The sequence below is a fragment of the Mustela nivalis genome (genome assembly GCF_964662115.1).
Source record: "Mustela nivalis genome assembly, chromosome: 6".
NCBI lineage: Eukaryota > Metazoa > Chordata > Mammalia > Carnivora > Mustelidae > Mustela > Mustela nivalis.
This window is the reverse complement of record NC_139025.1, coordinates 85,033,872-85,050,356: the sequence shown is the minus strand read 5'-3', so window position 1 is coordinate 85,050,356 and position 16,485 is coordinate 85,033,872. Positions and strand designations below refer to the sequence as shown.

Genomic DNA, 16,485 nt, shown 5'->3' with positions numbered 1-16,485 from the left:
TTACCACTCTTTCCTATGACTTCATTTATTTCTCTTACGGTTAATCCCATGTACTTTGGTTAAGTGTTAAGAAGTTGGTAGTATTTCTGTATCTTGATCTGATTTGTTGTTGTTTTGTTTGTTTGTGGGGTTTTTTGTTTTGTTCGGTTTTTCCAGAAACAACACATGCTGGAGGCTGGGGGTGGGGAGGGACTGAGGGAGGGAGAGAGAAAACCTTAAACAGGCTCCATGCCCAGTGTGGAGCCCAACATGGGGCTAGATACCACAACCTTGAGATCATGACCTGAGCCAAAATCAAGAGTCGGGGACACTTAACCGACTGAGCCACCCAGGCACCCCTTGGTCTGTTTTTATGAGGAACACTTTTCCCATTACCCTTTATTCCTCACAGGAAAGAAGAGATCCCTCCCAAATCACAACCAGTCTCCTTACCCGAGGAATTGAATCGGGTTCGATTATCACGGCATAAGCTAGAGCGTTGGTGTCACATGCCCTTCTTTGCTAAAACGGTCACAGGATGTTTTGTACGGATTGGCATTGGAAACCACAACAGCAAACCAGTTTACCGGGTTGGTGTTTCTTTCCATGGACAATTGTCCATGTTTTAAATATAATGATTCTTGACTGGGAGTAGGAGCTGCTGAACAAGTCTGTCACTTTTCTGCTACCATTTGATGGGAAAATAGACTCTAATTGAGATGCCTGTAGCATAATGACAGTCTGAGGTAACCAGAGATCGTGCATGACCTGCTGCCAGAAGGAGTCTTTGGAGCCTAGTGGTGGGGGGTTTAGATTTAGAATAACTCTCTTTATTTTTCCTTTCATATAAAAATGAGGAGAGAGACATTTAGGGAGTATTCATTGGGAGTTACATAATCTGGAAGCTTTGTTCATTTGAAAAATAAATAAATGAAAAATTTCCATGTTACATACTGAATGACTTCTGAAGCAGAATTATATTGAGGTTTAAAAACAAACACAAAAACACCGAAAACCACCCTCCAACCTAATAGAGGTGGTTTTGTGAGTTCTGGCACTGCCTCTATGATCTGAATGGCTGGAACATAGCTGTTTGATTATTTTTTTTCCTTTTCTTTTTGTTTGTTTTAGCCTGGGTGTACGGTTTTAATATGTGTTTACCTCCTTCTGTGAGGACCAGCAGCCATGCTGTGTCCCAGAAAGCTTGACAAACAGAAACTGACTTCTTTGGTCTTCTTACTTGCTTTATAAAAGTGACCTCTGAGATCCCAAGCACATCCCCTTAGTAAGGTAGAATGAAGTCAGAGGGGACGCTCCTGACGGCCGCACCAGGCTAACTGCCGCCTCTCCTGGCGCTTGCTCACTCTGTGTTCGGGGCTCTTGGTGCTTGGCCATCTGAGTTCTGAACCTGAGGAAGGGGCCCAGAGCACCTGGCAGCTGTGGGGTCCTCTCAGTGCAGGGTCACTCATCCACAGCTTAGGTGGGAGTGCGGTGGAGAGCTCTGAAAGGGTCTCTTTTTAACTGGCTTCACTGTCCTTTCACTTAGGTGGCTGAAATCACAGGCGTTGTGGAAACCGCCAAGGTTTACCAGCTCGGTGGCACCAGGACAAACAAAGGGCTACAGCTACGGTAGGGGAGGCGCTGCTAGGACGGCTTCTACTCCTGCTGCCCACGGGCACTGCCTAATGGGGCTGCCATACTTGCCCCGTGGGGCATTTCCTGTTAGAGGGAACTTGGAGGGAAGCTTATTCTCCCTTTACCTGTAGGGAAAGGTAGGGGAGATCTGGGACAAGAAGTGGGAGGACACAGAGAAGGAAGAAGGCAGCTTGGGAGCTCCCTGCCACCCAGAACCCTGCGGGCATGTCCTTGGTGACCATGGTCAAGAGGCTTGCTTCTGGTCCTGGCTCTGTCCCTCACTAACCTGACCTTTGACAGTTCAAGTCACCTTTCAGGACTTGGTTTCCTCTTCAGTAACATGATCCTTACGGAGTACCTGCTACGTGCCACTGTTCTGGGCATCAGGATAGAGGCAAAAACAAAGTAGATACACTTAAATCCCTGTCCTCTTGGAGCCTGAAAATTCTAGAGATCCAGTGTAAGAAGTAGATGCAGTTTGCCAGGATCACTGCAGGTAGCAGCTGATGGATTCGGCTGTATGGTGGCCTCATTTGGTCTCTGTGGTCTCCACTCCTGTCCCCATTATCTTTCCTGGTCTGTTTTAAAAGAGCCAGTTGGGGTAGGCAGCGACCATGACATGCAGAGAGTGACTATCCCTAGGAGAATGACACTGACTCACTTAATTTTGCCACCATAGGAGTTAGTCAGAAGGCAAAGTGCTTTCTCTCCAGGGAATGGAGTTTCCCTGTCATTCAGGTATCTTCATAATATTTCATACTCTTGCTGCCGGATAACTGTGACAAATTTTATGGTAAATGGGCTTTTGAAGCACTGGCCAGGTGCATTTTTTCCCCAGTCCTAGCTGTGATTCTTTATCCTGGCTGCCCATTAGAACAGCCTGGGAGGTATTGTTTATTTAATTCATCATTCTGATTCAGTTGAACTACAGTGGTGCTTTCACATTAGAATTTCTACAGATCTTTCTGGGTGATTCTAAACGTCAGCCAGGGTTGAGAACCACAGAGATGGGTGGTTCACAGTCTGGTTGGGTTGCCTTGCTGCTGCTGCAGGTAACATACCCATTCTTGGAGATGCTGTCTCTTTTTTATGTAGGCATGGCAACGACCAACGAGTGTTCCGCCTAGAATTTGTCTCAAATCAGGAATTCACTGAAAGCGAATTCATGAAATGGAAAGAAGCGGTAAGTGGATAGATGGCACCTAGAACTTTGTGAAAACTCTGAGAATGTTTCCAGAATCTCTTATTAATGACCTTTTGTCGTGTTTTGGTCTAGATGTTCTCTGCTGGCATGCAGTTGCCCACTCTAGATGAAATCAATAAGAAGGAGTTGTCTATTAAAGAAGCTCTTAATTATAAATTCAATGATCAGGACATTGAAGAGGTAAGAAACCTAGTGCCCCAGAGACTGGAGATTTTCAGTAAGAACCAGTATTCAAGAAGATCGTAACTTTCTTTCCTTTCCCCGTATCTGGGCGTTTTTATCTGTGCTACTATTGCAGAAGGATGAGAGAATATTGCTATTACTACCTTATTCATAGTTCATCCAGATGTTCTCTGTACATTCTCATTTGAAGTCCTAGAGTAACAAAGTGTACTTCAAGTTCAGGGATCTGTATTCTGCTAGGCTTGGTCCTTCAAGAGTTTCCTTTCTCCAAAACCTTTTGGTAAAGTTTTTTGATCTCTGTTCTCTTGGACAGTGGCTAGCCTTACAGTACCAGGTCCTTGGGCTGCTGCTGCTTATTGGTGCATTTTCCTTCAGACTGTGCCAGAAGAATCTCCGTGACCCTGGAAGCAGCATAGTATTCCTTGGAATGAACTCGCTCTGTCTCTCTGGGGCTTGACACTGCTATAGGAAGAGCAGCCCCCTTTTAACTAGCTGCTAGCCTCCAAAATGGCTCACTTACCCTGTCTGCAGAAGTAGTGTAGGAATACCTCACTGCTGGTATCTCCTCTCTGGTACAGATTGTGAAAGAGAAGGAAAGGTTCAGGAAAGCTCCACCCAACTATGCTATGAAGAAGACTCAGCTGCTAAAGGAAAAGGTGAGGACTTGCACTTGAATCTCCTTCCTTGTCCTGTAAGATGTGAAAATCAGACTTGTTCATTCATCCCCTGCTCAGTTAGTGGTGGCAGTATTGGGCTCCAGAGGAAGCAACACGGTGCCTTCCTGGCACCTAGGCACCATCCCTTGGCCATATTTCTTTCTGTAAATTGTGTCTGTTCCATTCCCTCTACTTTCCTAGTCCCTTTTGTTTTGTGTGTAATAAGACAGAAGCCAGGGTCCTCTCCGCACTGGGTCTGAACAAATGATGCTGCCATGCCCAGCTGAGGTGGGTGGCTTTCCATTTTTCACATCAGGATGGAGGGTGAGCCTTGGTAGGGTGAGTGAGCCCCATGGGGCCTGAGTTCTAAGGTCAGTGTTACACATCCCTGTAGCAGGGGCCCCGGGCCAGATAGGTTATGGCAGGGTGTTAACTACTATAATAAGAATTATACCTTGCATTTGTAAAGTTTGTTTTCAGTGTCCTTTCATATTTCCTGTCATTTGTTCATCACATGAGCTGTCTTGCCTGTGCTGGAAGTAAGGGGAGAGATGATACAAGGCCTGTCATAGCCAAAAACAAACACATCTCTCTGTGTGCAGGCCATGGCTGAGGACCTGGGGGATCAGGACAAGGCCAAACAGATCCAAGACCAGCTGAATGAGCTGGAGGAGCGGGCAGAGGCCCTGGACCGCCAGCGGACCAAGAACATATCCGCCATCAGGTATGTTACAGAACCTTGGGCTCCCATTCTGAATGCACGGACCTTGCCACAATCATCAGGCCAGCCTGTGGCCTTGCACGTGCAGCGCTGGCTCCATGTGGCTCCAGGGTCAGGGCTAAGGGCTTCCCTCCCTTCTTCCACAGCCCACTGACTCACCCTCTTACTCCCCCATAGTTACATCAACCAGCGGAACCGGGAGTGGAACATTGTGGAGTCTGAGAAGGCCCTTGTGGTGAGTAAGACAACTTTATTTAGATCACTGAAAACAATTTTAATTAATAAAATGATAGGAAATATTCTGTACATCTTGTTCCCTTTTATTTTTTTAATTACTGACGTTAACATGTACACTTCACATACACGGGCTCTGTTGTGCACACATATACCCATAAGATTGATCGATTGATGACGACAAGCAGTAGTCTCCTGCCCATCTTACCCTCCCCATCCCTTAACCTCTGCTCCGCAGGTGTTCATCTTTATCGACTTTTGCTTTCGTTCTGTTGTTGCCCCCATATCTGCTCTGGTCTTGAAGGGAAGACGATGATAGACCACTTTTGACTTTCTTTAGCCCTTGAAAAGACTGTTATTTATACGTAAGTTTAGGATAAATGAAAGACAATCCTTTTAGGATAAAAAAGACACAGTTCTGTAATGCACACTCTCTGTTATAGGCTGAAAGTCACAACATGAAAAACCAACAGATGGATCCCTTTACCAGGCGGCAGTGCAAACCTACCATCGTTTCTAACGTGAGTGCCGAAAGAGGACGTTTTTAGTCAGGACCTAGATTCTAGGACATAAAATGAATTCCATTAGGAGATTAATAAGGAAGTTAAAAATAATGTTGTCTTAGTGGGATTTGCATGGCTCGAACTCTTGGGTCTGGCTACCTCTTTTTTTTCTTTTCAGTTTTTTAAAATCTTACTGTAGGACGTGCCGAGAGTGAAAACCTGGCACGGATTTCTAGACACTTCCAGACTCCCCGCTCTGTCTGCCCCCACCACCACCCCTGCTGGTGTCAGGGTGGGTTTACCAGTGCAGCAAACATGAGGAATGTGGAGGCTGGGCCACCTAGGGCCAGGCCAGCTTGGGGCTGGGCTTCAGAGCTTTAATTGCTGCTCTTTGCTGCCTTGAGGAAAACCCCACTGAGCTGCTGATGGGTCCACTGTGGTGCTTGTCATGTTAGTGGTGGTTGATGGGAAAGAATCTGGCGTAGCACTGTGTGAGTGTTAAATACTCTCTGAAATAATGTAATCTCTCTCTCAGTCCAGAGACCCAGCTGTTCAAGCTGCCATCTTGGCCCAGCTGAATGCAAAATACGGTTCTGGAGTATTACCAGATGCTCCGAAGGAAATGAGCAAGGCAAGTACGGTACTGCCCTGAGGCCCGCAGAGCAAGGCTACTGGCCCGGATGCTCGGACAACCTAAATGCTAAACCCAACGCCACTACTTAAGTAAGGCCTGGATTACAGCATTAGGTGACTGACACGTAGACCTCTGAACCACATTTTCTCACGTGTAAAATGGGGGTAGTACTCTATCCTCTGTCTCGTGGGATAATTAGGAGAAGCTGATGACACATAAGGATCAGATGGTTGTAGAGGTGAAAGCTCTTTGAAAACTAAAATGTTAAACGAAGAAACTGCCCATTTAGAAGCAGTTTTTCGCATAAGTTAGATCTTTTCCTGTGGAGCCCAAACTGTCCCAGGAATTTCTGAAATCTTGGGTCAGAAGGTGGCTTATTGTCTTAAGCCTCCCCCCCGCATCCCCCACACCACTGACATGAGCCTTCCCTTTCCTGTCGTAGGCTTCAGAAAAGAAACCTTTTGTGGCCTCCTGTTCTGAGAGAAGGAATCAGAAAGGGGCCTTCGCAGAGAGAGCTAATGAACTTGAGCCAAAGCTTTTTTTTACCATTAGTGGCTGCTGCTTCTTGAAGTCTGCTTGCATTTATACTTTTATAATGAGTTTTTCTCTTCACATTGCAGGGTCAGGGAAAGGATAAAGATTTGAATTCTAAGTCAGCCAGCGACCTCTCAGAAGATTTGTTCAAAGTACATGATTTCGATGTGAAGATTGATTTACAAGTTCCCAGCTCGGGTAGGTGAGGGTGGGGGAGTGGAGCTGGCTGAGGACCAGAAGGCATCAGGGCTGGACTTGGCCAGCAGGGAGGCCCAGTGTTCGGGAAGCAGGGCGGGTGTCCACTCGTCCATATCTGTAGAGGCCACAGTAAGCGCGGCTGCAGGCGTGTTTGAGAGGGAGCAGGGCCAGGCAGGCAGGCAGGCTGCCGGAAGGAGTGCCTCGCAAGACTAAAAAGGACCTGGTGGTCTCCTCAGATGCCAATTGGCTCTTCTCTCCCACAGAGTCAAAGGCTTTGGCCATCACCTCCAAGGCTCCACCAGCCAAAGATGGGGCTCCACGGAGATCGCTCAACTTGGAAGACTACAAAAAACGACGAGGGCTTATTTGAGCGCACCCAGCCTGCTGCTTCTGACCCTGCATGCCCCATCACAGTGTCCTCTTTTCCTCTTTTCCTTTGATTTGCCCTCTTTGGGCTGGAGCAGCAGTAGAACTGGGAAGAGACTCTAGAACTGCCAGTCATCTGTACTATAAACCATTTGCTGTATAGACCTCCCTTGTCTGCACCATCTCCCACCCACCCCCCGGGCCTCTCACCCAGTGTGGGCCTGGGCTCTCGGGCTTTATCCATGTCTTTAGATTTATGTTTGCCCTTTTTTGTTTTGTTTTGTTTTGTTTTTGTTTTTATTTTTGTTTTCAAACCAGCACAGTTCATTGGCCACTCTGCACACATTCAGTATTAGCGTGGAGCTGGGATTCCTGCTGGAGCCCCTGGAGGCGACAGCAGCAGCACCAGGCAGTCTCCCCCGCGGGCTGCCTTGGACCCAACCATTGACCATTTGGCCCCGGACCCTTGTGGAGGGAGTGGGGACTGGGCACCTGCAGTCCTCCTTCCTCTCTCCTCATCTTTCTCTTCTTCCCATCTCTGCAAAAGAGAGGTTTTCAAATCCAATTTAGTTTCCAAAAAGTGTACATTTGTCGGGGGGGGGGGGCTGTTTGAGAGAGAGAGCGTGAGCGCGCGCGCGCGCGTGTGTGTGTGTGTGTGTGTCTGTAAGTGTGGATTTTTTTATCATTTTTTTAAAAATGCAGTACTCTTTGTATCGGTCTGTCATGGGTCTATAGCTGTTTCAGATATTTTTCAGCTGTACTTGAGCATCTGAAACTGCAAGAAAGAAACTCATTAAATGTGATTCTTCTTACTAAACAGGCCTGACTGCTGTAGCTATGTAACATCCCCTCCCCACAGCCCTTTCCCCACTCCGCTCCCTCCTCAGAGAAAGCCTCCCCACCATACACTCCTCACACCCCCTACCCCCGTGTGGTCCCTGCCCTGTAGGCTGTGTCCCAGCAGGCAGGTGGGAACCCCCCTAGCCAAGTACCAGACAGGGCAGTGCACGTGTCTTGCTCCCCCCATGGGGACGGCCCACAACTTCTTGGATGCACATAGACTGTGTCTTTTCCCCACCCCCACGTACTTGTCTCTTCCTAGTGATTCTGTTTTGCTGTTTCAGGAGGAATGATAATTTCGTTTTGTTTCTTTGAAGAGAAAGTATTCCACGTGACTGTGGCAAGAATGAACACCAAAAGGTCTCGGTTGCAGATGTTACAAGCATGTGCAGTTTTGTGTGTGTGTGTGTGTGTGTGTGTGTGTACCTATATATATGGTAAGCATATATATTGTTGTGCAGCTAGGGGGAAGCCAGCAAAGAAGTGTGTATGTCTTTATGAAATGTTTGAAAAGAGATAAGCTGACGGCTTGATAATCATTCTCAGGTGTAAAGCTCCAAGTGTAAATAAAAGTGGCATTTAACAAATCTTTTCAGAACAAAGTACAGCTGACTATATATACCAAGAACTAAGCTAAAGAAACAGCTGAGAGCGGCCGAGTCCCACGAGAGGGAGAGGAACATAGAGGCTCTGCTCTGTACTTCTTCACCCTACTTTTCTGTCAGGAAGTGGGATGACGGGAAATCACAGACTTTGGTTGTATGTAAACGGAAAAATGAACTTGATGACTCTTCTGGGTTTAGTGGAGCCTCGGTGTTGCTTTAACTTAGTTTACACTTTTTTATTTGAAAACGAAGCAGCAATGGATGGTTTTTAAAAAAAAAAAAAAAAGTATTGTGACTGTAAACCTGGTGAACTGTGACTGTAATCCAGCTCTGTGGTGGCTGTGCTGCAGTTCGGTTGGGCAGAGGTGGGCAGTGGACTCATTAAAATCATCTATACTTGAACAGTCCATTGGCCACAAGCCTTTACAGACTGTTGTGTAAATGTGGAATCACAGACCGCGAACCGTTGCCCAGACTCCGGCGAAGTCCTGGAGGCTGCTGGGACCTCTCCTATCATGACAAACCTGGACTGTTTTCTCTTTCTGGTTTTCAGAGACATGAAATTAAAGAACCCATCTAATTTGCTGGAGTCATTCTGATCCACCATGTAGATCTGTATTTAGTATCATTTGGATTTGGAGAAGTGTCGATTACATTATGGCTGTGTAATAAAATTTTTATTAAAACTGCATCACACCTGTAGCCGCTTTACCCCCACGCCCCACGTGCAGCTGCGGAAACTTGGGCTCCTGAGATGCCAGCACACGGCCAGGAGAAAGGCCACCCAGCGGACCCCCTGAGGAGTCTCCTTGGTGGTTGGAGTCAGGACCGAGGACTCCTCTCCAATCTCCACTGAGGCAGGGCCTCTGAACCGAGACCTTGACCAGATGAGACCTGGACCAGACGTAAGCAGTTGGCTTGGTCTCCCACCCCACCCACAGCGGGGTTTCTCGGCAGTTCTCGGTATATTTCTTAGGCTGGGGAGTTGCTGCCATGGCGCCCTGCTCCACGCCTCCCCCCCACCTCCCGTGTGGTTTCAGTGTTGAAGGGTGCGGCACCTAAGGCTGTTTTATACATTTTCACTTCCTTCCAAGAAGCAAGAAGGCCAATGTCCATAAGCCTAGCTCATGATGTATAGTTCTGTTTGTCTGTCTTGGTTCTGACAGGTGCAGGGAAACTCTACTGCCTACAGCTTCCCTTCAAAATGCTTTTTTCTTTGTTTCTGTGGAGGCCCTGACCTGTCACTCAAACTGTACAGATATTTGTAAATAAACTTTCAACCCTGTTTTAACAAGGGAATCAGATTTAGTATGAGGATTGCATCCCAAGTGGCAACTCTCAGAGTCATGTTTTGGAAGTCCAACAGAGCCTCTCTTGTGCTTGGTTTCTCTTCTTCCCCTTCTCTTAGCTTGATACCTCCCTAACCTGAAAGTGGCTCTTTTTAGCTCTTCAGCAGCCTGGTTCCACAGGAGCTTCTCTGGAAGCTGTCTAGGGCCAGGGAGACCTCCAGTTGGCTTGGAACTTGGAACCAACCAGCTTTAACAGAACCTTGTAGGACCCTCATACTGCCCCACCCCAAGGAGAGGCTGCTGCTTCCAGCTTTCAGTGACCTGGGCACAGTTCCTTTGCTCTCCTGTTCCCTGCTTATCATGAGTGCCAAGGGGGAGCCCAGGGACTGGAGGCCATGGAGGAAATACTAGTATCCTTTTCTCAGTCTCCCAAGATAGGGAGCTCTGTAAGGGCTTCACGGCCCCACAGGACGATGTGTTTCGAACTTTTCTGACCATGGTTTAAGAAGCAACATCCTGGATCTACTTCCCTTTTGAGATGGGAAGGTGGGGGAGGTGACAATTCCAATGGTAGGAGCCCAGTCCAAGCCCACCTCTGGTGTTGGGAGAGGTGGGTCCTTGGGGCTCACCCTGCAACTGTGCCAGCGAGGTTTTTCTCCCAACTCTGTAACACTCCCACTGCCTGACTGCTGGGAACAGTGGGATCACTAGCAGTGGGATCCAGCCCTAAAGAGTGGGGATTCTTACCAGAGGACAACCTTATCTGTGCGTTTCCCAAGATCCAGTGCCCTAGGGCAACCATACCCCAGGACAGAAAACTGACTGCCACAGGCTGAGGGGAGAGAAGGCCTTGGTGTGGGGAGCTTTTCTTGGATAATCCCATGTTCCAGTTTCCAGCAATTCTTGGGACCCAGGAGACCATCAACCCCTAGCACAGAGTTTTTCTGTGACCTAATGACCACTGGGGACCTCTGAGTTCCCTTGAGGAGTGAAGTGTTGGGCTGGAGGGAACAGCACCACTGTGAGAGGGCCAAGGAGCAGCCTGGCTTCTCTGTAAGGCTCCCCAGGCCAGCCCCAGTCCTGGCTGAGCGGAACCTGGAGGTGGACTTTCATGGCCCTGCACAGCGGGCTTAGCTACTGCAGCTTAGGCACATTTAGGGATTCCAGAAGGTGCTCTGGGCCCAGGGGAGACCCAAGAGTCACAAGGCACTGCAAGCTCAGTATAGGGTTCACATCCCAGTTCAGCCAACTCACTTCCTAGGGCTAGTTAACTCCTCTAAGCCACAAATTTTCTGTCTTTTACATAAGATCTGTTAGGATCCTGTTAAAAATTAAGTGTACCTTCCCCCAGAAGCGGTTCAATAAATGCTATGGTTAGAGCAGAGGCTGCCTGGAAAGAGAGACTTCGGGAGCAGAGTGGCTGGGGTCGGGGTCCACATGGAGTGGGCAGGGGGCTGAAGGAGGAGGTGTAAGCGGCAGGAGACCAGCCAGAGTGGGGCAGTGGGGCTACCAGAAGCTGGAGCGCTTGGCTTGGAGACTCCAGGCAGCTCCCACCTCTGGGGCCAAGAAGCTCTGCTTCCAGGTTGAGATTCTGATGGGTGGGCACTGAGGTGGGCATGGGGAAAGTCCAGAGGAGCAGAGCTGCTTTTCGGCCTGCCCCAGATGGGCCAATCTGAAAGTGACTGGGAAGACCACCCCACCTCACCATGCCCCATCAAAAAGATGGCGAGGTTCCACCTACCCACCCCCACCAAAAGCCATTAAAACATAGAACAATACCAGACCGGAAAATCCATGTAAAGAAGACTAACAAAAAGTTCTGATTCTTCACACAGTGACAACCTCAATACCCTCTTTAAAACATCAAATTTTTGTGAGACACCTGGGTGGCTCACTTTGTTAAGCCACCAACTACTGATCTTGGAGTCATGAGTTCTAGCCCCAGGAAACCTATTTCTTTTTAATTTAAAAAAAAAATTTTTTTTTTTTTTTTCTTTTTAGCCGTCAGGGACCCTGTTTTGCAAAATGCGCGGAGGCGGCACCTTGCTCGGCTCACATTCACCTCTGACCAGGAATGCACGCGTCTGTCTCCAACCATTTTCCCTTGAGAACTCCTCACCCTTCCGCGCTCAGCCCGAAGGTCACCTCCTCCGGAAGCCTTCCTTGACCTCCCCTCCCACTCGGGTTTGGGAGCATCTTCTGCTGGCTCTCCCTAGCGCGGCACTCACTACGCTGTACTGTTAGTATTTATGAGTCTCCACCTTCAGCCTGGAAATGACTTGTGTCTGCCGCGTATCCCCAACTCCCAGCGCCACCCGGCACTTAGAGAACGCCCAGTAAATGTGGTGGAGGGAAGGGGAAGGAAGGGGGGCAAGGCGGTTGTCCAGCTGAGCCGCTGCGTTCTGGGGCATTCGATCCCACCTGTCCCTCCCATTCTGCCCCCAGACCGCAGCGCCCGCGGGTCTGGGACCCAGGCCGCCCACCCTTTGAGTGCGCCCCAAGACTTCGAGAAACGCGCCTGAGGCAGATGGCAGCGGCTCGCTCACCCGGGGCCTGTGCGCCGCGGGGCTCCGACGAACCTACAGCCTCGGCCTCTGCTCGCCCACTCCGGGCCCCGCCGCCTGCAGGTGCGCGCGCTCCTCCAGGCGTGGCCTCCAGTGGGATGCGGGCGACTTCCCGGGTTTGAGAGCGCGGTCCGAGCTTTCAACCCCCGCGGCCGGCGCGGAGGAGGAGCGGCACCAGCTCCCCGCGACCCCCTTCCCCGGTGGCTCCTCGTTTCTCCTGGCCACCGGACATTCTGCAGACTCGGTGGCTGGGCACCCGGCGTGGAAGTCTGGCCGGCAGAGGTATCACCAGTGGAATGAGGGGAGGCACCCACGCCATCCGTACAAGATTCCGGGAAGTGCCCTAGTGGGGACGTGGGGTATGGGGCGTTCTCAGATCAGTCCCTTCGACCGGCAGCCGCATCCTTGACCTCAGATGCTCTCGGTCCCCTCTGCCTCCACTTGGCCACCGGGAGAGACCTGTGGGTTCTGAGTTCTGGAGAGAGGGAGGAGGGAGAACCACAGGAACACAGACTCCTGGGAGGGACGGGAAACCTTGCTTCTGAACTGTGTCAGGAGAGAAAATGTTCTTACTGCGCATACACAGGCGTGGTGGCACATTTTGTTTGTTTTAAACCAGTGATTCAGATGGTGAAGGGTCAGCAAACGCTGCTGGATCCCTAGTCCTGCTAAACTGTCCTAGCCGGCAAACCCAGCATATTCCCACCAGGTGTGTCGATAATGGAGTGAGAGATTGCATGGGAAGGAAGAGACACCCAGGAGCAAGGAAAAGGCTCTAGGGTTGCCAAGTGAAAACAGCCTTTCACTCCTTATCCTGGAGGAAGGAGACCTCCAATTCTTACCTCCCTCCCCCCAAGTTGCCATTGATTGGGCCCTGGCTCTGGCCAGCCCTCCAGCGCCCTGTCTAGTATGCTCTGGGCAGAAAAGGGCATCAGACTGAGGGGGCTGGGGAATGGGTGGGATGCATGGAGCAGCTGAAAGGGCAAGGTCTCACCGACAGTCTCTCAGAAACAGCCATTTAGCATCCTGGGGCCTGTTTTCTGGTTGGGTCCTTTCTGGCTTCCTTCCTCCAGAAGAAGATGTAAAGCACCACCACCCCAAGTAAGGAAGGGAGGTCGTTATAGGAGCTACTCATTCCTGTGTCCCTTTCACCTAGCCCAATGCCTGCTTTGAGGAAGCTGCCCAGTGGAAGTTTGCTCTGTGAATGAATGAATGAATCACAGGTATTGCCACAAAACGCTGGAAACCCCCGGGTCAGTAAGTCCCTTGGAAGACACCAAGTCCCACAGAGCATGTCTCTCAGAGTTGCTGACCAGAATGAGATCTTATACCACTTAGTCCAGGGGAAGATTTGCCACCACCCTGTTCCTCCCTCTCCCCACCCACAAACACACAGACACACGTACCAGGGAGGCTCTGCTCTCCCTCGGAAGCTTTCAAGTTCCCTCAAAGCGAGGGCTGTGTTCTATCCTTTTTCCCTCCCTGCCTGTGGGTCTTGCAAAGAAGAGACTGGCGCTCTGCCAGGCCAGGGGTGGTGAGCAATGGTTTTACCCTGGTGCCCTGCTATCCTGGGAGTGGAGGGAGCAGGGGCAGAGCTAAATGAGGCAGGCTGGGGAATGAAACCAGGCCCCCAGAAAACCCTCACCTCACACACCCTGTTTTCCAGGCCTCCCCCTTTTTCCAGCTCTTGTGCCCAGTGTTGTTACCCCCTAGGAGGTATGTAGCTCCCAGGCCTGATAAATCCTGAAGGCCATGGGGAGAAGCAAAGACTCAGATACTCCAGGGAGCAGGCCTGGGGTGGGGGGATGGTATACAGGGGATCCATGAACTAAGATGGAGAACAAGAAGAAAGATTATTTTTTTCCTCAGATACACATAGCTGGCCTTGTGGATAAAGCGGTGGGACACCAATGGCTTCTCTCAGATCAGCCACCTCATGACCATCGAAACCTTGAAACATTCCTCTCTGCCCCCGCCCCCGTTTTCCATTTTTACAGCTCAGAAGAGGCCATTCCTCCATCTACATAGTAGTCTGATTTTCTCCACAGCCTTCTACGTCCTTCGTTCTTCGCAGAGTCATTTACTCACAGCCTCAAAGACTGTGGAAACTGAGGCATAAACAACAGGATTCCAGGTTGTGAAAGGACATTCCTGGCTCAACTAAGAGGACAAGAGAACCCCCTCACCTTGTCCTCCAATGGGTGTGCCTTCTGCCTTCTACCTTCTGCCTGTGGGAGGTAGAGGCAGACTCTCCCTTCATTGGATAAGGAACTAGAGACTGAACTACAAGATGCTAATAAAAGAAAGTAGGCATGGCACAGGAATAGAATTTAGGGGACCTAGCCAAGACACTCTCTGGCTTTTCCACCAACTAGCTCTGTGGCCCTGTGCAAAGATTTTAACCTTCTGGTATTGAGCCATCTAACTCCTTTGTTACTTACCCTGTATTTTGAGAAGAATAGGGTGCATCTAAAGGCCTTTCCCACTCTAAAATCTGTGAAATGCACTCTCATTTGAATACCTATTCCCAGGTTTTCCCTCACCTTTCCACTGTGGGATACCTCCTCAGTATGGCAAAGAGCTCTTCTTTGGTTGCTGGGCTTAGGACAAGTGCCTGGTACAAGAAGAAAAGGAGTTGCCCCTGAGTTTTCTCTTGGCAGCCAGGACAGAGATCCATCTCCTGCCTTGTTTGTGCCTCCAGTACTGTCCACACATTGACTGGCAAACAACTTTGACAGGTGCACAAAACATGGTCCCTCCTTGCTGGCTCCCTCCACCCTGGATTTGCCCCCAGTCCTCCCCTGCCCTGACCCAGTAGGAAGGTCCTACCGAAGACCAGGGTAGCCTCCAAAGAGGGAGGAGGTGGATGCAGGAGACATGGTTGCTTCTGGGCCCTCAAGCTCTAGATTACACCCCTCCCACACACCCAGGCTCCCAGAGAACTCCGTGTCCCAGAGGAGGTCGCCATGTGATTTCCTAGACCCTTCCCAGAGGACCTTAATACTCAAACTCCTGTATTTCCTTCTTTCTTTCACTCCTGCATTCCCTCCTTCCCCTCCACTCATCCTTCCACACTTTGACTTTCTTCATCAATTCCCCCAAGATCTTCTCCTTTCTTCTCTGTTGGAGCTTTCCATTCTCTCTCTGAACTCTCCTTTTCTCTCCTCCTGGGCCATCCTTGAATCTGGCTGAGAGGAGATAAGCGATGGAAAGTGTCTCCTTTTGGTCTCCATCAGTATCAGAAGCAGTCCTTCTGGGACACCGTGCCACCTGAGGCACTGGCCACCTGAGGACGATCTGCACCAGTGGCATTTGGGGGAAGACACGAAATAACGTGAAATACAAACTTCGACTCAAAGCAGCCTTGCAGTTAGCTGACCACTAACTTGTCAAGTGTCTGAAGACCTGAGCATCCGGATGCCACCATGAGCACATCGCAGTGTGTGAAACCCTTGACCAGCAGCAGGGTTCTCTTCTCCCATCACAGCCATAGCTCCGGGTCAGGGGAGGTTCTCCTAAATCTGCAAAGGGAAGAGACTGCTTAAGATCACATCCAGAGTGTGACCAACCTGAGACTGGCTCTTTCTACCACCCACACTAAAACTATTCCAGGGTTTTCTAGATTTTACATCTTTTCATTTGATTGTATTCTCACAGCAATCCCGTGAGGTGGACAACAGCCCTGAGGAGGAGAAGCAGTAGTTCAAGGTGAGACAACTTGCTTTTATGGTCACACAGCGGACTCCAAGCTTCTGAACTCCATAGGGGAAGGAGGAAGAAGGGCTGGGCGCCCCCGCCCGCCAGTAGCCAAAGGATGCTGCCCAGGACTCCTCCAGGACACCCGGAGAGACTCAGGCCCCACCCCCTGACCTTGTTCTCTGCCCGCTGGGGAGTGTGGAGCTTGGGGAAAAGAGGCCTCAGGTCGTTCCCGGGACAGAGTCCTCACTTAGGCACACGCCTTGGGGTGAGGCTTCTTCTGGAAGCTGATGGCCTTGCATTCTGCGCAGAAGGGGCCCCGAGAGCGTAGGAAAGCCCGAAAACCTGGAAGCCTTGGCCCAGGGATGGATGGAACGCGGAAAGGAGCCGGAGGGACGGGGCGGGAGAGCGAGAGCGGGACCATCTCTAAGACCATGGGGCCCGGAGGCGGGGCGACCCCTCCCGACTCCTCGAGGGCGGGCACAGGGGGCCCGCGCGGGCCAGACCCCTGCTTTGTGTCCGCAAGGTCTGGGTTTCCCAGCCACCTGGAGGAGCGACAAGGAGCTTCCCCGCCCGGCAAGGGCCCTTGGAGGCCCGCGCTTTCTCTGAAAGTGAAAGGAGTGGGCGGGGGGCGCGGCCGAGGC

General features: G+C 50.3%; 1 protein-coding gene and 2 long non-coding RNA genes across 3 annotated transcripts in view; 1 reads left to right on the top strand and 2 right to left on the bottom strand.

Moving 5' to 3' along the window:
- The window catches only part of RTF1 (RTF1 homolog, Paf1/RNA polymerase II complex component), a 53,890-nt gene extending 44,907 nt beyond the window's left edge, over nucleotides 1–8,983 (top strand). The window contains exons 8-18 of the mRNA XM_082735562.1: nucleotides 392–569; nucleotides 1,526–1,608; nucleotides 2,710–2,797; nucleotides 2,891–2,998; nucleotides 3,580–3,657; nucleotides 4,260–4,381; nucleotides 4,556–4,613; nucleotides 5,056–5,133; nucleotides 5,651–5,746; nucleotides 6,370–6,481; nucleotides 6,745–8,983. Coding sequence (XP_082591688.1) covers nucleotides 392–569; nucleotides 1,526–1,608; nucleotides 2,710–2,797; nucleotides 2,891–2,998; nucleotides 3,580–3,657; nucleotides 4,260–4,381; nucleotides 4,556–4,613; nucleotides 5,056–5,133; nucleotides 5,651–5,746; nucleotides 6,370–6,481; nucleotides 6,745–6,851 — 1,108 coding nt within the window. The 3' untranslated portion in view covers nucleotides 6,852–8,983. The remainder of the gene's footprint in view (nucleotides 1–391; nucleotides 570–1,525; nucleotides 1,609–2,709; nucleotides 2,798–2,890; nucleotides 2,999–3,579; nucleotides 3,658–4,259; nucleotides 4,382–4,555; nucleotides 4,614–5,055; nucleotides 5,134–5,650; nucleotides 5,747–6,369; nucleotides 6,482–6,744) is intronic.
- LOC309867157 overlaps nucleotides 1–16,485 on the bottom strand; it is a 185,002-nt gene that overhangs the window by 81,408 nt on the left and 87,109 nt on the right. The gene's annotated exons all lie outside the window — the stretch shown is intronic.
- Nucleotides 13,980–16,407, bottom strand: LOC309867193. Its single transcript, XR_014313035.1, has 2 exons — nucleotides 16,104–16,407; nucleotides 13,980–15,666 (listed from the first exon to the last, which is right to left on the bottom strand). It is a non-coding gene; the product is annotated as an uncharacterized lncRNA (long non-coding RNA).